Raw genomic sequence first — 22,989 nt, 5'->3', positions numbered from 1 at the left:
GACAATTGCACCCGCAAACCAATGCGTCCACGGATGCGCCTTTCCACACCCTCGTCGCCAGGATGATGTCCTCCGCCAACGAGGAGGATCCCTTCCTCCAAGTCCAGCAGTATGCGCATCCCCTTCCCTTTCAAATATCGCAACAAGTGAGGAGATATTCTCTAACCAACGATAAACTCGCAGAGATGTCCTCGCCCAGCTGGATTCCACCCGGCCCCTATTCACCTCCTACCTCCGCATCCGCTCCCTCTCCACGTCCCCGACGTCCCCCGAACTGGCCTCCGCCCGCTCCGACCTCGAATCCGCCCTCGAGTCCCTCGCCGAAGACCTCGCCGACCTAGTCGAGTCCGTCAAGGCCGTCGAGTCGGACCCGGCCTCCTTCGGCCTCTCCGCGTCCGAGGTCACCCGCCGCAAGAGGCTGGTCCAGGAGGTCGGCGGCGAGGTGGAGGACATGCGCGACGAGCTGGCCAAGAAGCTCGGCGAGGCCGCTTCATCGTCCGCAAAGGGCAAGGGAGCCTCGTCAGACCTGCCGGACCCGAGCTCCTTCGCGATACCCGACGGCGACGGCGGCGACGGGTACGCGGAGTTTGAGCAGCAGCAGCAGCTCGAGATGATGCGCCAGCAGGACACGCACCTCGACGGCGTGTTCCAGACGGTGGGGAACCTGAGGCGGCAGGCCGACGACATGGGTCGCGAGCTCGAGGAGCAGCGCGAGATGCTCGAGGTCGTCGACAGCGTCGCGGACCGCGTCGGGGGCAGGTTGCAGACGGGCGTGCAGAAGCTGAACTACGTCATGCGCCGGAACGAGGATCGGTTGAGCAGCTGCTGCATTGCGGTGCTCATCTTTGTGCTCATTCTGCTGCTCGTTTTGTTGTTGATCCTGTAGCGATCTCGAAATGGTTGTTCATGAGGCTTGTGTGAAAATGTGTAGGAACGAAAAGGAATGGGCAATCACCACATACATTTACAGGAAGGGCTAGGGAGTTAATACGGAGCGCTTGTCATTGTCTTTCTTTTTTTGGTCTAATAGTGTCTACTGCTGGGAAGGTCCTCAACAAGGATGAAGTATATCGTTGCATCCAACGAACGATACGCAATACCAAACTGCTTGTCTCCTCGCGCAAAGGCGTTATCGCTGTGCCAGCCCGTTCATGATGGACAAACGACTCGCCGTCGAGAGTCACGCTTTGCCGTATCTTAACTGTATGAGTGTTTTTTGTCCAGAACGCCTAAATGTATATGTGCCCCTTTTCCTGGTATCAGAAACCGGCCATCCTTGAATTGGTTACGTATAAGATTATGTTTTCTGTTCCCCTTCGTCGTACTACGACAAGTCCAAGCCGGAGTCTCTCCTCATGACGTCGGCGAGCACCTGCAGAGCCTGGGCTGCCGTGGCTCCAGCGGGAGCCTTTCCAGGAAACTCCACAAGTGCCAAGCGCAGGGCAGCGAGGGCAGCGTTTCCGTAGAAGTTGATAAACCGTTGCTGGTGGCCGTCGATCATGGACTTGAGCACGATGTACTGCGTGTTGGAGATGAGCTGCGGCGGCGAGTTGATTATCTGCGCCATGGCCCTCCAGTAGTTCGTCGGCGGGTATGGGTTTGTCTTGGACGCCTTGCTGAAGTCTCGCAGGGCGATAGCCGCGAAACCGGCGCCGAGACCCGTCATCCTGTCATTGTGCGCCTGCTCAGGAATCCAATTGCCGTCCTCTTTCTTCCAACCGATAGCCTGGCGGCCCGCTTGTGTCTTGTCGTTTCCCCTAGAACCAAATAAGACCGGGCAAGCCACACGGAACTTGGCGATCAGAATGTCAATCAGGGAGACGCCCCGCCAGTGATAATCCTTGTTGGAGAAAATTTGAGCCGTGACGATACCGACCGGCTCAGCGGACTTCGTGTTCGCGCCACCCTCGTTGGCGAACTGTCCTATAATTGCCTTTGAGAGGATGTTGAGAAGGTAGATAAACAGCGCCGGGAGCTGTTCGCCATTGTGGACAGCTCCTTCGACAGGTTCTCGATTTCGTAGAACATAGAGACTGACGTCTATCGGCGGCGACTGGACACTTGCGAGTGACTCACGCAGAGTGACGTTGATTGTGTTCATCTGAAATGATGTCAGTGTTTTGGCAGGGATAAAGGCAGCGGCATCCTTACAGGTACGGCGTTTGCTCCCTTGCCAGCGGTCAATTGCCCAATGGATTTCCTGATTTGTCGGCGCATGTCGCCGAGCTTGCCTTTCAGCGGCGATCCAGGCTGCTTCGATAGAGCCTCGACGTCCTTTCTCAGCTTCTTCAGAGCTTGGTGTATTTCGGCGTACCTATCGGCGTCTGCCGATTTCGCGGGTACCGCGGCAGCGGCGGGCTGCGCGGCGGGCTTCGGAGGCTCGACGGGTTTCGTCAGGAACCCATTGGCTTGGGCTGGCGCTGCGGTAGGTTCCTTCGCAAGTGTTGGTAAAGGTGCTGCCAGAGGAGTTTTTGCCGTCTGAAGCGCTGGCGCCGAAGCGTTTGCCACGGGGGTCGGCTGCAACCTTTGCGGTGCTGGAGCAGCAGTCTCGACCTTGACTGCTTGGCTGGTGGTGCCATTGACCTGGGGCTCTTGCTTCTTCGACGGTACGGCTTCAGGTTTGGGAGGTTCGGGTTCGGGCTCGGGAGGAAGCTGGGGTATCTGCTTTGCCTTGAGCTCTCTGAGCCTCTCCTGTTCGGCGCGGACAGCAGCCTCAGCCTTCAATCGCTCCTCCTCCTCCTTCTGAAGTTGTGCTATCCTGCGCTGCTCGGCCTCCAGCCGCTGCTTCTCCTCCTGCAATTGGTGGACCTCGTACACCCTGAGAGCAGCGAGTCGCACGCGCTCGTGTTCGAGCTGGGCTGCGGCGAGGGCATCGCGATGGCTCAGCTCTGAATTGCGGTTCTCCGACAGGAAGTCTGCGACAAACCCACGCTCAGGACTCTGCTTGACGTAGTCCTTGCTGTGGCTCCTCCGTGAAGGCGACGAGTGCGCCATGGTTGGTTGCACGCGGGTGCCAGACGTTGCTGGATGTGGCCGGGCCTACGGCATCGGGCGGTGGGGTCGGAACGCGTGGGAACCACGATGGCACCGGCGACGGGGAAACGAGTGAAAAAAATAAATAAACGATAAAACCCCCCAACAAGTCGGTCGAAACGAGTGACGTCCGCCGTGGCCGTTCGGTCGGGGGAGACAAGGCTCTCGGGCGATCTTTGGGAGTCCAGACGAGGCTGTGCTCCTTTGCGGCCTCGGGGTCCTTTGGAAGGGCTTGTCGGTTTGGGGTTGGCTACGTTCGGTGGTGGTGTGTCGTCAACTGGGCAAGGTCGAGACTGAGACCGTCGAGTTCAGGTTGGGTGCGCTGCGCGGGTGTGGAGCAGGGAAAAATAATACGATGTATCAGGCGCGCTTTGATGGTGTCCGCAGGTGGGAAGATGTTACCGTTCGCGGCGACTTGGGGCTCTTTCGGGGGGCGCTGGAAGCGACGACCCCTGCTGCACTGCTACCCTGTACCCGCGATGCAGCGTTTCTGCTCGCAGCTGTTCCCGTGGGGAGGAAGGGGAAGGGGGGCACAGAATAAAAAATAAAATAAAAATAAAAAGAGCCGCTGGCAGTCTGGACACAGAGTCAAACAGAAGACCAGAAAAGCAGAGACGTCGCCATGGTTGCAGTATTGGTGGGGCTAGTGCGGCTTGTTGAGCCTATAGTGGCTCTAGGCTCGAGCAGTTTTCAGTATAGCGTCCCCGCTGGTTGGTCGGACCGCGCATGGGTCTCTCCGTCCGCCCAAGGTGAAGTCGGGCACCTAAATACCTAGACCAGTCATGGTAGGTAGCTTTGAGTGCAGTGAAGACAGGTACATACTTCACAAGGAAGGGCCTGGAGCCCGAAGCTTGAAGCCTGAAGGTTTGGCTGCCAGACTCTCCTTGAGACCATGATGTGATGCAGTGTCTGAGGACTCAGGTTGACGGTATTGCCGGGCGGTGAAGGACTCGCGGGCCGTTCCAAGTTTCCCAGTCTGGTGCGGACTGAAGTTTGATTGTGGCCTGTCTCGCTTTGGCTTGCCCTGCTTGTGGCCCCGACAATGACAGAATAGTCCAGCGCCCAAGCAGACTGAGACTGGACAGATCGTCTGAGAGAGAGACGGGAGGATCTCCAACTCTGGGTTGGGGTGATGCCATTGAGGAGCGATGCTGTCCGGGAGGTACGTAGGTGGACTCCACAACGGTGCTGGGGGACTCAATCGTTCTTGTATCGTATTTCTGTCCCGCGGCCTGTCCAAGAGTCACGCGGTGTTCCGAGTCTTGAGTCCTGACGAAGCTCCTTGGCACCCCAGACTGGCTTTGCCAGGCAGGCTTGCCTGGTCTACCGATTCTCTCTACCAGTCCCATGCTTTTGATATCCACGGGAACGAACAACAAAAGGAGAGCAGCCATTTCGTCGCAGCGGACTGCGGCCGGCCTGTCATGTCGCTGCGCAGGTATCCATCTCTCAGAAACACGCTACATGTCTCTGTGGTCGACTCGTCTCCCCGTCTTCGTCGTGTGCCCTGCATCTGATTCTGGACCCAGAGATGGCCCCCGTATCTGTCTGCAGCAGGTGTCCAAAGAAGACGGGACGCCAAGGCACGTAGCAGGTCGCAGCCGCCGGCGGCGCTGACTGTTTCAATACCCTTAGCTGCGGTACATGACGGGACTTGGGGAAGCGTGCCGCTAGGCCTTCGGCTTCTGCCTTAGGAGGTGCTCTTGGTGCTGTAGCAAGACGTTAGGGCGACACGCTACGGCAAGGGACTGATCAGCAAAGTACCCAAAGTACCTCCCTCGAACCCGGGAGCCCTGACCTGGTCTTTCTTGCTCTGGCGTGCGGCGCGCGGCGTGGACTCTCCCCACTTCCGTCGAACTTGACTGGAGACCTGGAGACCTGACTTGAGTCCTGAACTCAACCCCAAGTCAGGCAAGGTACATATGTTGTCGGTAGCGCAGGAGGTAGCTTGGGGTTGGTTGTATTCGTTGTGACGGCTGCCGACTGCAGCTCTCTCCCCGTCGTTGTACGTAGGTGGTCGTGTCGGCATGCGGCAACTTCACGGCTGCCAGAACCAGCGCTGTGGCTCCGGGCTACGTTAGATGCAAATGCACAACAAAGTGCCACTGTGGACAGAAAGAAGGTACATACCTGACAGAGGATCAAGGTACCGAACGCTTCAACCATCCCATGCCTCGTTGCATGCGTAGGTCTCTCTCTACCTGATGTGAGGTGCTGAGGTACGCACCGCACTCTGTAGGGTCGCTTGCTTCATGACAGATAGACGGAGAACGGAGAATACCTTGTGTCCCTAAGCTAACCTAGGCAAAGGGGCAGACAGATAGACAGACAATCCAATGCCAGAGAGCTTACCTCACCACTTTCTCTAGCTGGTGCTGTGCCCCTCTCTCTGACTTCAACACTTGTAGCTGAGGTACCTACCTTAGCTAAGGTGCCTGCCAGGAGGAGGTACCTGATGCAAGACTGCCCGCACTGCACAACTGCAGCTCTCTGGAGCACCTAGGAGTCGAGGTACCTTACCTTTCCATCACCTTACCTTACCTCACCTCGCCTGCCCGCTGCCCACTCGCCTGGGGTCGCTGCTACTGCTGCTGCTGCTGCTCCTGCTCCTGCTTGTCCCCCTCCACCGTCGCCGTACCTAGTGTCCCTGCTCCTCCTCCTCCTCTCTACTCCACACCCCCGACCCGACTCGCCTTTCGCAACAAACCCCCCGTCAGTCTCGCTCGCCCAGAGAGGACATTCCCATCCTGCCTCGTCTTCTCTTCACGTCCGTCTGCCTCACCCGTTTTTCCCACCTCAACCATCACATCGCACACTCCTTGCGAGCTCCTTTCCCTTTCAACCTCGATCGTCGAGCCGACAATCGTCTCCCTCCTCTCCCAATCCATCCCATCACAATCCAATCCAATCCCTCTCTGATCATCAGACAAACAACCTACCCTCTTTGAATCGCTACGCAACGCCACACTACGCAACGCAACGCATTACGGATACCGTCCACCGCAGGACACTCCAAGACCAAAAACCCAAAACCACATCCATCCCAGTTCTCCACTGTCTTTAGTCCGCAAATACATACGTCAATACGTGCCACATCATCCCACACAGCTCTCCGAGCATCGACGCCAACGACCAAACGACCTTTATCCCACCCACCCGGCCTTCCTGCCCGTCGCTCCGTCCATACCTATCCGACGCACTCGACGTGCAATACAATACCATCATCAATCCTTCATCTGCCTGACTGCTCACCATGGAGCAGCAGCAGCAACAACAGCCCCAGCAGCAGCCGCCTGCGGGCGGCGTCCCAGGCCCTACCGGCCGCCGGCTTCACATTGCGCACAGGAGAAGCCCCTCCGAGCTGACTCCGTTGATGAGCATGTTTGCCAACCCGGGCAGTAAGTTCAATCCTGAATCACCTCCCAGCCTTCAATTCCATCTCCTGTCGAGCTTCTCGCTACCCCACCTTGCTCCTTGTCACCCCGTCGTCGTCATCATCATCATCATCATCATCATCATCATCATCACCGTGCTGACAATGTGTCTTCTCTGCAGTGGAACAGCTAGCTATCCAGCAGCAGATTGAGCTGTTGCAGCAACAGCAGCAACAGATCCAAGCTACTCAGCAATACATGAACATGGGAATGATGCCCCCCGCGCAGCAGCTCGGCCCAGGTGGTGCTTTCAACCTGCAGCCGGGGATGGCGCCGCAGGGCGGCTTCCAGTTCCCTCAACAGCTCCCACAGCAAAATGTATCTATGGGCGGTCCTCCCACGCAGCCCATGTCACATCGCCGTAATCAGTCGGCACTTCCCAACATGGGAATGGGCCCCCCTCCCGCCCCCTCCTCAGGTGCTTCCGGCTCGGCCTTTAACAACGATGCCGCCGCCGGTGCTCCCAGCGGCAGAGAAAACGCCGGTGGTCGCGGAGGCCGAGGTGGCGGCGCCGGAGGTGGCCATCAAAGACGTCACTCTCTTGCGCTCGCCGATGCGAAAAAGGCGGCTGAAATTGCCCAGCAGAAGCGCACAACGTCGGGTTTCCAATTCCCCGGCCCCGGCGCCTCTGGCGACGCTGCCGAGGGTGGCGCCCCCGCCCCCGCTCCGACCCAGCCCGAAGCCCCGATTGCTCAGGGCACCAGTGCTGGTCGTGGACGCGGAGGACATGGCCGCAGTCAGAGCATGGCTGTCAACGGCCGTGGAGGTGGCGCTTCTGGTGGTCGTGGCGGCTTCTCTGGTGATAACCAGAACGACTTCGGACGCCGCGGCAGCTCCGGTCACGCCAGAACCGGCTCTCGCAACTTTGACGGCAACTGGCGCAACCAGGGCGGGAATCAAGGCCAGGAGCAGGGTGGCTTCCAGCCTGGACACCGCTCTCGTGGTTCCATTAACCAGTCCATCTCTAGCATTGGCGCGTTCCAGTACCCCGGTCAGCCTCAGCTTATGCAGATGCCCGGCCAGATGCTTCCCATGCAGATGTACCCCGGTCAGCAGCTGAACCCCATGCAGATTCAGCAGCTCCAAGCTCTGCAGGCCCAGATGAACGGCCAGCAATTCGTCGGTCTTCAGGGTGGCCAGCACGGCGGTCAGCTCGGCGGCAACCAGCAGCAACAGCAGCAGAGAAAGACCCTCTTCACTCCTTACCTCCCCCAGGCCACTCTCCCGGCTCTTCTTGGCGATGGCCAGCTTGTGTCTGGTATCCTCCGCGTGAACAAGAAGAACCGCAGTGACGCCTATGTCTCCACCCAGGACGGTTTGCTCGATGCCGATATCTTTATTTGCGGTAGCAAGGATCGCAACCGTGCCCTTGAGGGTGACCTGGTTGCCGTCGAGCTGCTCGACGTTGACGAAGTATGGTCTCAGAAGCGCGAGAAGGAAGAGAAGAAGAAGCGCAAGGACATCACTGATACCCGGTCTGGATCGACCAATGGACAGAACCAGTCGTCCAACAACAATGACGACAACACCCAGCAGGAGGGCGGCATTCGCCGTCGCGGCAGTCTGCGCCAGCGCCCCACCCAGAAGAAGAACGACGATGTCGAGGTTGAGGGTCAGAGCCTGCTTCTCGTCGAGGAGGAGGAAATCAACGATGAGGCGAAGCCCCTGTATGCTGGACACATCGTCGCTGTTATTGAGCGTGTTGCTGGCCAGATGTTCTCGGGTACCCTTGGTCTGCTCCGTCCCAGCAGCCAGGCTACCAAGGAGAAGCAGGAGGCCGAGAGAGCCGCCAGAGATGGTGGCAACAACCGTCATCAAGACAACCGCTCCCAGGAGAAGCCCAAGATTGTTTGGTTCAAGCCTACCGACAAGCGCGTGCCGCTCATTGCCATTCCTACCGAGCAGGCCCCTCGCGACTTCGTCGAGAAGCACCAGGATTACGCGGATCGAATCTTTGTGGCTTGCATAAAGCGCTGGCCGATTACTTCTCTGCATCCTTTCGGTACCCTCGTCGAGCAGCTTGGCCGCATGGGCGACCTTAAGGTGGAGACCGACGCCCTGCTTCGCGACAATAACTTCTCCTCTGATGAGTTTTCTGAGGCTGTTCTGCGTAGCGTTGGCCTGCAGGATTGGTCTCTCGCCAAGGAGGATGAGACAGCCCTGGCAACTCGCCGTGACTTCCGTGATGAGAAGGCCGTTACTCTCGACCTCGATGGATCTCCCGAGCTTGCCAACGCCATCCACATCAAGACCCAGCCTGACGGCAAGATCGACATTGGTATTCACATTCCTGATGTCACTCACTTTGTCAAGCCCAACTCCCTGGTCGATCGCGAGGCCAAGAAGCGTGGCACGGCTGTTCACCTCGTCAACCGCACCTGCGCTCTCCTGCCCCCTAAGATCTTTGGCGAGGTTTGCTCATTGACCCCCGGTGAGGAGCGCCTCGCTGTCAGTGTGCTCTTCCGTGTCAACCCCCACACCGGCGCCGTTGCCGAGGGTGACGCCTGGGTTGGCAAGAGTATCATCAAGAGCACCGCCAAGATTACTGTGGACGAGATCGATGCTGCCTTGAACGGCCAGGCTGACTGGAAGCATGAGTCTATTCAGCTTAAGGATATTCAGATTCTCAACGTAAGTACACTTGAAGCTCATTTACTGGCCTAGATGCTAATATTGCATAGGCTGTTGCTCAAAAGTTCACTGAGGCCCGTCTTGGTGCGGGTGGCGAGCCTATTGCCCCTCTCCGCCTCATGCAACAGCTTGACGATGAGAACATCCCCATCAAGCACAACATCTTTGACTCGACCCCTGGCACCGAGCTTGTTGAGGAGCTTATGCACAAGGCCAACACCTTCGTTGCTCAGCGCTTGGCTGAGGCTCTTCCGGAGAAGGCATTGCTCCGCCGTCAAGGTCCGCCGAATGCCCGTCGTCTGCAGACCTTTGCTGATCGCATGAACTCGATCGGCTATGAGGTTGAGACTTCCGGCAGCGGCAGCCTGCACAACAGCCTCTTCAAGGTTGACGACGCCGATGTGCGCAAGGGAATGGAGACTCTTGTCCTCAAGTCGATGCAGCGCGCCAAGTACTTCATCGCTGGCAAGACGGCCAAGCAGCTGTGGCCTCACTTCGCTCTCAACTTGCCGCTCTACACTCACTTCACAAGCCCCACTCGGCGCTACGCCGATATCATCGTTCACCGACAGCTCGAGGCTGCTCTTTCCGAGGGCAAGATCGAGTACACTGAGGATCTCGAGGCCCTTGTCAAGACCATTGAATCCTGCAACACCAAGAAGGATTCCGCCCAAAACGCTCAGGAACAGAGCATTCACATTGAATCCTGCCGCAAGATGGACAAGAAGAGACAGGAGGTCAACGGCGACCTCATCACGGAAGGTATTGTTATCTGCGTGTACGAGTCTGCGTTTGATGTTCTCATCCCCGAATGGGGCTTTGAGAAGCGTGTCCACTGCGACCAGTTGCCGCTTAAGAAGGCTGAGTTCAGGAAGGAGAAGAGGGTGCTCGAGCTCTACTGGGAGAAGGGTGTGCCGAGCTCTGCATACGTACCTGAGGATGAGCGCCCCAAGGCTGCCGCGTCTGTTAGGAACGCGAATGCCATGGCTGCTGCCCGTCAAGCGCAGGAGGCTGAGCGCGTCAAGAAGGAGAGGGAAGAGGCTGCTCGCAAGCAGACTGAGACCGGCACCATTTCCACCGACGATGTCGACGCCCTCTTCGATGATGACGATGACAATGCCTCGGATGTCACCGAGGCTATGGCCGGTGCTTCGTTGGCCGAGAGGCCCACGCAGAGCGTTCCCGGCTCCCCGACCCGATCGGACGCTAAGCCTCTGCAGCGCACCAGGTCCGATTCCAAGGTACCCGCACCGGAGGCTCCCGAGACCCGCTTGTCCAACAAGGAGAAGTACCTCAAGCTTTACAAGCTGCGTGAAGAGGGTGGCGAGTACATCCAGGATGTTACGGAGATGACCAGAGTCCCGGTCATCCTCAAGACTGATCTCTCCAAGAGCCCACCGTAAGTTGACCATTACTTTCTTCAAAATGGAATTTGTGCTAACATGTTGCAGTTGCTTGACTATTCGGTCCCTGAACCCCTATGCTCTGTAGGATGGCGTTTCGAGGTACGGTGTTCATGACAGTACACCCAAAATTGGTCATGGCCCAGAGGGCAAAGAGGCGTTCGGGCACCCTGTGAGACGAAAGGCATGCCGAAGGCATTACGAAGGGAGTAGAAAAGTTTGGGTGAGAGATGGGACGATACACTAAGGACTGGAGTAATTGAAGTATATCTTCGTCCCTGGATGAGTCATTTAGCACAACAGCAGAAATCGAGAGGGAGAAAGGCGGTGGATGAAATAGTAGAGATTAGCGCTCATCAGTTAGCAAAATGGAACATCCAATTACACGTACACGACGTGCAGCGTGATGTGCCTAACGGGAAGGGTTTGCCTAGACAAAATCAGGCACGCAGTGATAGATGACGATGGAGCGATTCACGGCAAGGGGGAGAGCTACACGCTGGATTTTACATATTTTGGATGATTACAAGGCATCCCTTGCAGAGAGTCGCAGACGCCTCGGGTTGGACTCTCGCTCGTGGGCCAAAGGGGGTCGGCAGAGTTTCAGTTGTGATGGTTGACAAGAAAGCCGGTTTGGAAATTTGACGTGATGGATAATGCCGGAAGACGGACTGGGGGACGAGGTTCGGTCTGAAGGGGATAGGACCAGGGAGGGGGGGTTTTGGATCGGAGAGACGGGGGGCCGGGGGGCCCGTGGGGCAGGCAAGGGCAGGTCCAATTCAACACAGAACAAGCTCCGGGCTGCGGAGCAAGCAAGATTGTGGAGACGGAGGAAGGAGAAACTAGGTGCGGCCTTTCCTATGAGGGGGGAACTTCCGTCTATCTATTGAAGGGAAAATCTCCGTCCAACAGGCCGATGACGATGGCCACTTGAACTTCCCGACGGCCCTGGGATCCAAGATACCAGGACGCGCGTGTGGACTACGAATACTAGACGAGACTGATAACCCTTCCACCCCCGGGGCTCCTTGTGTTATGTCTCTCCCTAATCGCAGTGAAGGGTAAGGTAGCAACGGCGAGGGGGATCTGCAACAAGTCCAAAGTTCAGATTACCTGATGTTCTGTGAGATCTGCGCGGCGATCACCAGGTACGTGGGTGGTAGCGTATTAGACTTATTCTCTGCATGCACTGTCTTCTTGTACGACTTCTTGTCGTCCCTTGGAGAGAAGCGTGCCAAGTAAGCTCCGGTGTGATCGTCGTCTCTTTTTCGCTCTGGCACCGTTGCGTGTAAATTGGCTGCGCGGGAGATCGCACACCTTGCCCTTACACCATTAAAAGGGAAAGTGTATCTTACGTGGGTTTGGAGCACGTCACCCTCACATTCTGCCTTCTTTCTATGTCGTTCTTTCTTTCTTGGTGGCTTTCGCTGGCAGAATCTTATCCTGGTGCACTGGTACAGTTCAAACGAAATGTGCTCACCCTCCTTTTTTCTAGCCCATTTATCCGGGCGAGGAACGGCATGAAGATGACCACGCGGTTGCGATACCTGGGGCGTCGGAAAACAATGAGGCTCATCGTTTCTTTCCGAACCGGTCGGGAGGGCCTTGTTTGAGTTGCGCTGCGGGGGCACTTGTTTCCAGTGGCCCGAACGGGACGGTTGAAGTGTCCGAAGACATAGCCCAGGCTAGTGGAAGCTGCCGTCGGCCGCAGGCCGCAGACAGCGACAGCCGTTGAGAAGACAGGTTGAGAAGAAAAGAGAGAAAAAGGAATGCCAGTTGCGTTTGTGTCAGGCGCGCGCATAGAGTGTGGAACTAGTGTGAAGGAAAGGCTCCAGAGTCATGATGTCGTCCATCGCAGCTGGGGTGACGAGACAGAAGAGAAGCGGGGGTCATCCCTTGTGAGACACGGGACACGTTCGAGAAGCAGGGGTTGGCATGCGAGGAGGAGAGGCTTTCGGAAGTTTTTTGTTTGGCGGGCCTGCGGGATGGGTATGGGGCAGGCGGTTTGACGGGCGTGGCTAGCGTGGCACCTTTCCAACACGACTCGGGTCACGGGTAGACGGAATGGAGGCGTGCTTTAAGTTGATCAAGGCCACTGTTCCATTCCAAGAGTCAGCCGGATCGCTCGCTTTGTGTGTGGCTTGCAGTGGGCGATGGGATGGTTTAAAGCCTCGATGGTGGGTTTGAAACGGTGGTGCAAGCCCTGTAAGGCCTTGAATTGCCGAAATAGGAGAGCGTGTTTGAATGGTTTGGACTGGTCTGGTGTGTCCATCCGGTGTCATTGGAAATGGGCCGAAGGTGGAGGGGGAAAGCAGGCAAGCCTTTTGCGTTCCCGTGATTTAGTGTGTTTGTTGACGAGATGAGAGGAGAACGGCAAGTTTTGGCCAAGCTATTGGATGCTTGGTGATCACCCACAGCGACGATAACTTGCAGCCTGATGTCGCACACACATGCGAGGGACAGTGAGCCTTGTCTTGGTGTGACCGCCGAGGCCTGCCCTCGTGGGCGGCTGGACGTGTTCCATGGCTTGGATAAGCTTAAGTGGCTAGTGTATTAGCAGGCCGTCGTTTTGGTGGTAAAATGAGCAGGAAGTTGAGGGGCCGCCTCTTAGGAAGCCTGGGAAGGGGCAGAGGAAATGTGGCGACGGGGTCAGTGCTTTTGCTTCTTGGTTGCAGGAGCGTTCCCTTCGTTCGTGTTGCGGGCCTTGGGATTGGGACGGCGAAACCAAGGGAAACGCGCGAAGAGTTTTCGGTGTTGGCATTGGGCGTTGGCGCCTGCATATGGCCAATTCCGGGGTCTTGTTGCGCGAGGGTTGGAATCGTGACACTTTTTGAATGAAAGAGCAGATTGTTTCCTGCTCACCTCGTTGAGTCAGACGTCGTGTTTGGCAAGATTCGACCCTTCGAGTCAGGCTGGATTGTTTCCTGCGGCTCCCACCCATGGCACGCGTTAGATGGCCATCCAGTCGTGGGCCAGTGCATCGCATTTTCTGTCAAGATCGCGAGGCGTCGATTAGGTCGATTAGCATGTTCAAGATGGCTGCCTCACCACGGCCGGCTCTGCAGATCATGGGCCCTAGACAGGCGGAACGTGACACCCTGGGCGGCGGTTGAAGGGCATGATGCGTTGCTCTCAACCGGAATTTGCAGAAGGTGCATTCGGCAACGTCAGAAGATAGTCGACGCCAGTGGAAATGAGATCTGCTCTTCCGTGTCGCAGACAGCCAGGTAGGAGGCACTTTGGCGTCGCCCTGCGCCGGGGGTTTGGTTGGACGCCAGCGCTAAGCCCATCAACGGCAGCCGGAGGCCGTGAGTACATACATGTTGTGTGAGTGATTGTCTGGTCTGGGTGGTCTGGGATGGACGGGAACAAGAGGCCGGGAGAGGACGCGGTGGAGGAAAGGTTGCCCATGAAGCGCGGTTGAGGACTGGAAAGAGACGTTACCGAGAGAACGTTCCTGCAGATGAGATGCGTGAGGGAACGTACCTTTGCGGGTCTCAGAAAGAATGGGGCATGCCTTGGGTCAGTGTTGTCTAAGCAGGGGTTCTAATGCAGCATCGACCAATCAGACGGCTCGAGTGATGCCAATGACAGGAGGGGCCTGGGCGAGGGCGGACCGGGGTTTCTGACGTGGGAGACGTATCACAATGGTTTCGGTCAACGGCCCGTTCGTGACCCGGGTTGGTCTCTTGCTCTTGGCTGGGGGTCACGATGCAACAAAGTTGGTTCGGCTACATTGCCAAACAGTGGCGAGCACTCCCTCAAGGCCTCTCCAGGTGTCCTTCCTGCAAGCCCCCCCGCCTGGTCCCTCCTGGACACTTCTGGGGCATGCAAGCCTGCAGGCGACGATGGACCCTTGCCTGCAAAATAAAGGTCGTCGGGAAAAAAGAAGCGCAAAAACAAGCTCGGCAGGGGTCGTCTCTGCGAGTAGAAACGGGCTTCATCCCAATAGAGGCCTCTCATTTTCTCACACAACAACGTCCTCAGCGACCGCCCTCCCCTGTCGCTATCCCATCTTTTTTCCACCCCTGATTCCATCTTGTTCGCTTTGCCCCTCTCTTTTCTACCCATCCCGTGCTTCTGATTGGTGCCTTGTCCGAGCGACCTTCTGCCGATTCGTCGAGCTTGTTTGAACGGCAGCGGAAACGAAACAGGCACACACAGCCAAAAGGCCTGCTTACTTACTCCATCGCACCTACGACCCTCCCCTCCTGCCTCCCACTGTCCGGATTCACTGCGAATTCCGTGCTTGGCGTCGCCCGTCTGGCTCTCGGAAGAAGGAAGGGAAGGGGGAGGAGGCAGTAAGAGGCTTGCTGCCATCTGAACTTTCAACCTTGAATCTCTCACCATGCACCCCCCTTGACGACATTGGCCAGGGGCCCCGTCTGCCTCCAAATCCCACTCCCACTCCCACGCCTCTCCTCTTCAGCGCTTCACTGTCTCGTCCGCTAGATCCCCCCTTCCCCTACACGCGCACATACTCCCATACCCCAGGCAAACACTACACTACACGCTTGCCCAGTACGGATACCAAGACCAAAGCCCGCCTCAGTTGCCCAGCGGCAACTCATCACCACCCAGGAGCAGCCTCCTGCTTCCTGCAAGGTACCATGTACCCCGTCCACCGTACCCCTGTCCAGTCCCACGTCTGAAGCTTCGCGGTCGAGCGTATCTTGCTACCCGCATAGTGGGCTCCCGTGTGAACCGACGACGGAAAGAAAGCTAGCCGCAGACAGTCCCCAGCAAGGACCCAAGTCGATCCGACCCCCTCCCGAGTGCCTGATGGCGAGAATGGGCCATGCGCCGCCTGCGGAATACGCCATGGGTGATGGGGGTGGCCATCCATCGATGAGCTCGTGAACTTTCTTTAACTACTTTGTTTCCCTCGTTTGCTTCTCCTACCCCTCTCCTCTTTCCCTCCTCATCCCGTTCACTGTGTGTCTTCTTCCAATCTCCAAAAGCGCTGGTCTGCTTTCCTGGGTCCACCGGTTTTGCTTACACCCTCCTTTCCCTTCGAGACCTCTTACTACGAACTGTCACTCCCTCGGACGACATTTAATTATTCTTGTAATCTTTCTCTTCTCTGACATCAACAACAATCGACCGTCCCAGGTGGCACCGATCGACATACTTTTACTACCGCTCGATATCACTGTCCCCGGAGAACAGGCCGACCGAAAGGAAACTTAGGAAGGAAAAGTAAAGCTGCAAGAACCACACCACACATAATCAACATGCCTTCAATGAAGACCGCCCTCGTCGCCGCCCTGGCCGCCGTGGCCACCGCCGTGCCCCTCGGCCCCAAGTTGAACAAGGACCAGATGAAGATCTACGACTTGGCCAAAAGACAACAGGCCGGTGCCGGCGCTGCTGGATTGACGGATATCGACATTCTGCAATTGTGAGTAGAGATTCGGTGGATGACGGGGCACGCAAGCGCAGGACATTGGGACACGACAACTAACACTGATTTCACAGCGCTCTTACCTTGGAATGGCTCGAGGGTACTTTCTACCAGCAAGGCTTCCAGAAGTTCCCCGCACAGGACTTCATGGCTCTGGGTCTCTCGATGGAGCAGGTCAACGACCTTCAACAAGTCGGCGCTACCGAACTGTCGCACGTCTCCCTCCTGCAGTCTGCGATTGCCCAGGCCGGTACTCAGCCCGTCCAGCCCTGCCAGTACAACTTTGGCTTCACCGATGCCGCCGGCATGGTCAAGACCGCCGCCGTTCTCGAGAATGTCGGTGTCTCTGCCTACCTGGGAGCCGCTCCCCTCGTTAAGGACAAGGCTATCCTCGGTACCGCCGGCTCTATCCTCACCATCGAGGCTCGCCACCAGACCTTCATCCGCGCCGCTTCCAAGCAGATCGCCATTCCCCAGGCCTTCGATGCTCCCCTCGGCGTTCGTGCTGTCTTCTCCCTGGCCGCGCCCTTTATCACCTCCTGCCCTCAGGGTTCCAACTTGGCTCTTCAGCCCTTCCCCAAGTTGACGATGACCGCCCCTGCTCAGCCCAGCGCTGTTGCCATTGGCGCCCCCATCATGCTCCAGGCCGACAGTGCTACCCAGGCCAAGGCTTGCGCCTTCACTACTGGTGGCCTCCAGCCTGGTGGCACCACCTTCAGCCCCTTCACTCCCCAGCAAGGTTGCGTCGTCCCTCAGGGTCTTAGCGGCATCACCTACGTCTCCCTCACGAACCAGTCCCCGATGAGCGGCGTGCTCAGCGATGACATCACCGTGGCTGGTCCTATGGTGCTTACCATCTCGTAAGCGCGTTCCGTAAGTTGGGGTCTGGTCTTATGGCCCAGTAGGTGGGCTCGAAAAGGACGTGACGGGTGCGTGTTGATTAATCCCGAAGGTCACGAAAAAAAAAAGCAAAGAAAGGGGAGGAAAGAGCGCATGATACCTTCGCTTTACGACACGAAATTTGGGGTTAGTCAAGCAGAAGCAGCCAGTTTTCGATCAATGTCGACCTCCATTTCTTTTTCTTTCTGACTCTTCACTCTCTCAAACTCCTCCCCTATCCGACCGACAAAAACATTTTTTCACTTCTCTGGCTAAATAGATAGCCTGTATATATGATGTCATATTATATATATTCCCGACGGGGTTTCAGGAGTCGAGTCGAAGACTTTTTTATGTACTGTTTAACTGGTAACCCATTTTCTTTCTTCTCTTCTCTCATCAAACGTTTCTTGTCACCTTTTCTTTGTCTGCATCATGCCAGAGAGCATGCGAATCGAGGGAGGGGAATGTGTATGGGTTGGGGCCTGAAAATCGTGCTGGAAAGCGAGGAGTATGATACCACCAAAGACAGAGAAACAATCATTTCTTCTTGCTTTTCTTGACCCGCTGAAATAAAGCACGATTTTGAAAAGTCACCATGTTCGACACATAGCTATTACCTTTACCCTGACAAGCAACGGAGAGATGGGAGGACGAATTTGAGTGCCTGGGGAGCAAAACACGACTTGAGAAGCCTGCTCAAAATGAGAGAAAAAAAATAGCTATCTTTACCTGCTGTACACGAAAATCTTTTTTTAGCAAAGTTGGTGCGATGTTATTTTGGTGCGGTGAGATTATAAGTCCCTTGACAGCTGTGACGACTTGGCGTCCATGGCGATCACACACGACGTAAAGATAGAGTCGAGAAGTAAAGATACAGAACGTGGGGGTTCTGGGTCTGGGGTGAGAGGGGTGGGGGAGGGTAGCAGGGCGGCTCTCCGAGTTCTGAGCTCGGTGCAAGTTCGGTGGTCGAGCAGGTCGGGGGGGCCTTTGCTGGGTCCCTGCTTCTGGGGCGTTGTGGTTTCGGGAGGCTCTTTGGCCGGGTGATTAATGCTGACTTGGCGTGCCCGAGTCCTTTTGTCAGAACGTGCCCCGTCATCTGTCGTGGGGCTCGGGTCGGCTGGGTAGTGGATGTTCCGGGCCAAGGGGGATGGGCGGGTTTGAAGGAGGAATTGAGGACGCGGCCGGCGCCCCAATCCATGGTTCGTCATTCTTATGGCCGGCTTCATTCTGGTCCCGGACATGCTGGTGGTTAAGGGCGGCGTGTAAGCGACGGCCTGGTGTGCGCTGCCTCGGAGACGTCTGTCGGGACAAGACGCCGATAGATCGACCAGTTTGAGGCTTGACGCCTTAGCATGAAGCCAGATGTAGAGAGGTTATCGATCCGACATACGGATACCCTAGCACTCACGTCAGTTCAAGGCTTGGTAAATTCGGTGTCAGAGATCAAAAGTCGGGTCTAGGCTGATTATTGCATTGCATCCCTTCACGATCGTATCCGGAGGTTCAATGGCACGGTAAATTGCATCTTCCTCCGTATAACACGAGCTATGATCATTCAAGAGTTTGCAAAGCGTTCCGGGTTTTCTTTAGTTGAATAGATCCCAGTACCACTCATCCGTCAACACACAAGCGCTCACGTAGCACCACACTGAGCGTTGAACTATGGACGCAAGTGTCATCCACAGGGGGCGATTTAATCACTTCCTTCTGCCGTTTGAACGTTTAGCCATTCGTGGTACAATTTGTGACCGGCAGCGATCAACTACAAATATTCGCTGTCAATACAATCAGTCAGTCGTCCACGGCTTTAGGCCGCTACAGGTCTCGTGGCGCTTACACTATATTATATCACTATCTTGTTATCCTGTCCTATGTTGGTGACCCCTATCGGTCAAGACACTTCTAGCATTTTATCATACCCTAACCCACTGCTCGAGGTCCATCCCGCTCGTTTGGAGCCATCCCGCCCGTCCCAGCAATCAAAACACCAGAAAAAAGATCACAAAGGGCAAAAAGCTGGACGAACAGGGAATCGAACCCTGGACCACTCACATGCTAAGCGAGTATTATACCACTAACCCATTCGCCCAAGGGTTGATTTCGCCCGGACTTGAACCGGAGACCTTCAGTGGAACACTGNTTCGCCCAGTGGGATGATTTCGCCCGGACTTGAACCGGAGACCTTCAGTGAACCAGGCGAGATTCGAACCTCGGACTGTTAGACTGACGTGATAACCAACTACACCACGAAACCATGTTATTTGATGACTCATCTCGAGCGGAAGGAATATGTAAGGTCTGGTGTGTGTGTGTGTGTGTGTGTGTGTGTGTGTGTGTGTGTGTGTGTGTGTGTGTGTGTGTGTGTGTGTGTGTGTGTGTGTGTGGGGTGGCGGGTGAGGGCATCGTGAAGCGCTGGTTGTGGGGCCGGAGTGGGGACGTGGAGTGCATGCTGCATGGCGTTTACTTTGGTCCAAGGCGGTCATTCCCTCGCTCCCGCTCACGAGAAAACTTGGGCCGGCGTAATTGCGTGAAATACGCAAGTCTGTTCCGACGGGTGAAAAAATTCAATCAAAACCGTAGTGGCGTTGTCGAAGTTGAAAGTGCCATGTATTCTTCTCTTCCAATCTGATGGCGCCAAAGTCCCGGAGTGGAGCCATTCGGGGCCGTGAAGGCCGTCCGGTCGCTGCCCGGGGTAGCTTCGGGGAAATATGCCTGGTCTCCTGCAGCGACCCTTCCGAATGCTGCGTTTTTGGCATTCAATTCGTGGAGTGCCACCACGTTTGTCAGTCCACTAAATCCCGTGGTTGATAGATAATGCGGGCGCCCGGCCTTCTCGCCGGCCGCGGCACTGCAGCAGGAGTGTAACCTACCTCAACGGATCAGTTCTCCGCACATCAATTACCTCGTCTGCGTGATTCGAACCAACAATATCTCCGTCCACTTCTTCGACATGGGTGGCTCCAACTGCATGTAAACCAGCCTACCTTCCAAACCGAGGTCCAATGTCCGACCACTGTCATCAATTATTAACGCAGCAGTCAGAAAGATGTGTAGTCTTGCGGGCGGAAGCGTATGATATATGACGACATATAATTCATGCAAGTGTATCTCGGCATCTTGCGACACAAAGAGAAGAGACAAAAATGGCTCCGGGCTCTTTCGAATCACCCGCTATGCGACATAACGGGAGAGAAGAAGTCTAACGGGCGCCGGCAGCCATCCGATCTTTCGCTCAATCTAATTGCATCTGCCGTGACCCCGAAACCCGCGACTGGTGAGGGGCGAGCGCGGGGATGTGTAGTGGCGGTTCGGCCGGTCGCGTGGTGACGTCTGCGGGGTCGAGGTTTGCCGGAGAGGCCTGGAGTAAAATGGAGACAACACTTGGGACGGAACAGTCCCCCGGCTTGTCGTGGAAGCAAACAAGTACCGTTGCATCGACGGATCATGGCCGGCATGCTCTCCCCGGCAATTCGCCCTCCATTGCGGGGTCGAGTTGCTGTCCCTCATGTTGTCTTCTCTTTGAAGACTTAACTTTGTGACAAGTTCGCCTCATCATGCGTGTTGGTTTGAATTTACACTAACTAGATACTCAGCCAGACGCCTCCCGCTGGTTAAGATGAGTCGTCCATTTAAGAAGGTATGCCCACACGATCCTCGGCTTCAGTAACTCTCTAAAGCTATTCAGGTCGTGATCGTTGGAGCCGGGCCTTCTGGCCTACTCCTAGCACTGCTACTTTCGAAGAAGGGCATCCCCGTTCAGATTCTCGAAGCTCAGGATCATCTCGACCAGCAACCACGAGCCGCCCACTACGGCCCAGCCGCCATCCCAGACCTGAAGCGCGCAGGCATCTTGGACGAGGTCCGACGTCGGGGGCCGACGGTGAGCACGTTCGTGTGGCGGCGTCTGGAGGACCACAGCGTCATCGCCGGCTTCGATGCGGGCGTTCTTTCTGACATCAACGGCGACGACCTACGCACAGCTTGTCTCGTTCTGCAGGATCTCGACCAGTTGATGCTGGACGAGTTTCTGGGGAAACACGACGGAACCATCAGCTGGGAGCATCGTGTGGTCGGCTTGGGCCAAGATGACGAACGAGCTTGGGTGGATGTTGAAACGCCACAGGGAAAGAAGAAAATCGAAGCAGACTACATCGTCGGTTGCGACGGGGCCAACAGTGCGGTTCGAAAGGGGCTGTTTGGGGAGGAATATCCCGGCTGGACGTGGGATGCCCAGATCATAGCGACGAACACGTACTACCCCTTCGAGAAGAAGTTCGGCTGGGACGATGCCAACTTCATCATTCACCCCGAGCACTTCTTCATGGCGGCGAAGATCACGAACGACGGGATGTACCGTGTGACGTACGGCGAAGAGACCAACCTCTCCCACGAAGAGCTCAGAGCACGCCAGGAGAAAAAGTTCAAGATCATGCTGCCCGGACGGCCTGACCCGGGAGAGTACGAGGTCGTCAACTTCGCCCCTTACCGCATGCACCAGCGGTGCGCGCCGAAGTTCCGGGCGGGCAGGTTCATGCTGGCTGCTGACGCTGCGCATCTGTGCAACCCCTGGGGCGGGCTCGGGATCACCGGCGGATTTGTGGATGTGGGCGGGTTGTACGACTGTCTTGCGGGCATCTGGGATGGGGTGGCGGACGAAAGCATTCTGGATCTGTACAGCGAGAAGAGAATTGAGAAGTGGAAGACGATCATTGATCCGATTTCGCAGGAGAACTTCAGAAGGGTGTCGGACAAGGACCCCGGTACCAGGGTAGAGAGAGATGGATTCATGCAAATGTGTCAGCGAGCTGCGAAAGATAAGAACCATATGCGGGAGTTGATGCTGGGGAGCTTGTCTGTGAGGTATGATTTCACGCAGCATTATAGTAAGGTAGATGGCTAAGGGGCGAATTGTGCTTGATCGAGTTGAATTCGGTCTAGAGTAGCGCCTGGACTGGTGAGGGCCAATTCAATCCACCCATGACATCTTATTGATTTTGAGCCATGAGATCACCAACAAGATTCCCTAACAAGGAATCCTTTGCCATCCACATCGCCGGATGGGTGTCTGCTGGACCTTTGCATGGTTTCCATCTCGAAAAAATGCGGAAGAGCTTAAATGAAAGAGCAGGATGTGAACACTTCGCTCAGTGCCATTTGTGAGTGGAAAGGCTCACCCAGGCCCGATAATCGAAAGTATGCAGTGACTTGCTCACTTGAGATGGTTATGAAGAAGGGTATTTGGAGCATTGGCTAGGTGCAAATCAGTCCAAAGCTTGGGCTTAAGACAGCTTGAACCAAAGATCTACGAGTATGAGTGACCAGAAATCCGCAAAGCGCTGGGTCATTAACACTCAACTGTTTGGGCAACTGCTCTTCAGTACAGGAGAAAATGGTATAAAAATGAGCCTGAAGTGAGTTGAATGAGAGAAATAAGTACACTTTGACTCGGCAGCCTTCGAACGGTATTTCTCATAAACTTCAGAGAATGGATGAGAGAGTTGTGTTAACGTGTGGCAACACAACCGTATTGTAGCCGCGGGTTTTCTGTCAACGGCCATGCCGCGGCTGCCGAAACTTGCATTTCTTTGTCCTGGCATGGGAACAGAGAACCCGGGGCTTCCAGACTCATGCTCTACCTCATGATTCGACAAGATCACCCATGGTGTTGGCCTGGAACCGCCACTGGTTTGATACGCTTTTCTGCACTCCTGCGGCGCATGCGTGGTATTGTTGCAGCGCAGCAGGTTCCGTCTTGATTCACAACTTTTGTGAAGCTTAGAGAACTAATATGTGGCAGTTACGCAGCGATTGAAGTCCCATCTTTTCCCGAGCAGCTGAAGTCAATGAGTTATGAATGTTGAAGGACGGAAGATTATGAATTGTGAAGTGGTTCTGACGGTCTAAATTAAGGTGTAGTGGAGCGTTGGATAGACCCGCTGATTATCCACATCCCACAAGATGATCCAATGAGGGCTCTGTGCCGGGCGGCTAATCCTAACGGCCCCAGCATCGTCTGTTGACGAAGCTCTCCCATTGAGTCAACTTCCTCTCATTCACATCTGCCCCCAATTTGTCACACTGCAATGCGACGTCCATTGAGCCAAGACTGGAAGCTGAATTGAAGATCGCATGTTCGTGTCTGAGATTGACGACTGAATTGCTGAAGAAGATCGTGGCGATGCATTCTGCAGACGGCGCAGTT

General features: G+C 55.9%; 5 protein-coding genes across 5 annotated transcripts; 4 read left to right on the top strand and 1 right to left on the bottom strand.

The window, feature by feature from the left end:
* Positions 1-62: 62 nt before the first annotated feature.
* On the top strand, positions 63-886 carry GCG54_00000907 (t-SNARE affecting a late Golgi compartment protein 1; the record flags this gene model as incomplete). Its single annotated transcript, XM_045401038.1, has 2 exons — positions 63-109; positions 184-886. The coding sequence occupies 2 exons, from the start codon at positions 63-65 to the stop codon at positions 884-886; spliced, it is 750 nt and encodes a 249-aa protein (XP_045263711.1).
* Positions 887-1,324: 438 nt separating this feature from the next.
* Positions 1,325-2,994, bottom strand: GCG54_00000906 (Nucleoporin GLE1; the record flags this gene model as incomplete). Its single annotated transcript, XM_045401037.1, has 2 exons — positions 1,325-2,101; positions 2,152-2,994. The coding sequence occupies 2 exons, from the start codon at positions 2,992-2,994 to the stop codon at positions 1,325-1,327; spliced, it is 1,620 nt and encodes a 539-aa protein (XP_045263710.1).
* Positions 2,995-6,286: 3,292 nt separating this feature from the next.
* On the top strand, positions 6,287-10,589 carry GCG54_00000905 (Virulence protein SSD1; the record flags this gene model as incomplete). Its single annotated transcript, XM_045401036.1, has 4 exons — positions 6,287-6,431; positions 6,589-9,098; positions 9,149-10,497; positions 10,550-10,589. 4 exons carry the CDS (start codon positions 6,287-6,289, stop codon positions 10,587-10,589), a joined length of 4,044 nt encoding a protein of 1,347 aa, XP_045263709.1.
* Positions 10,590-15,735: 5,146 nt separating this feature from the next.
* On the top strand, positions 15,736-16,769 carry GCG54_00000904 (uncharacterized protein; the record flags this gene model as incomplete). The annotated part of the gene is made up of 2 exons (XM_045401035.1): positions 15,736-15,902; positions 15,980-16,769. 2 exons carry the CDS (start codon positions 15,736-15,738, stop codon positions 16,767-16,769), a joined length of 957 nt encoding a protein of 318 aa, XP_045263708.1.
* A 3,634-nt stretch (positions 16,770-20,403) lies between these two features.
* Positions 20,404-21,687, top strand: GCG54_00000903 (FAD-dependent monooxygenase terC; the record flags this gene model as incomplete). The annotated part of the gene is made up of 2 exons (XM_045401034.1): positions 20,404-20,424; positions 20,473-21,687. 2 exons carry the CDS (start codon positions 20,404-20,406, stop codon positions 21,685-21,687), a joined length of 1,236 nt encoding a protein of 411 aa, XP_045263707.1.
* Positions 21,688-22,989: the final 1,302 nt, after the last annotated feature.

This window comes from Colletotrichum gloeosporioides (genome assembly GCF_011800055.1).
Source record: "Colletotrichum gloeosporioides strain Lc1 chromosome Unknown consensus_50, whole genome shotgun sequence".
Classification (NCBI taxonomy): Eukaryota; Fungi; Ascomycota; class Sordariomycetes; order Glomerellales; family Glomerellaceae; genus Colletotrichum; species Colletotrichum gloeosporioides.
This window is presented reverse-complemented; position numbering and strand designations above follow the sequence as displayed.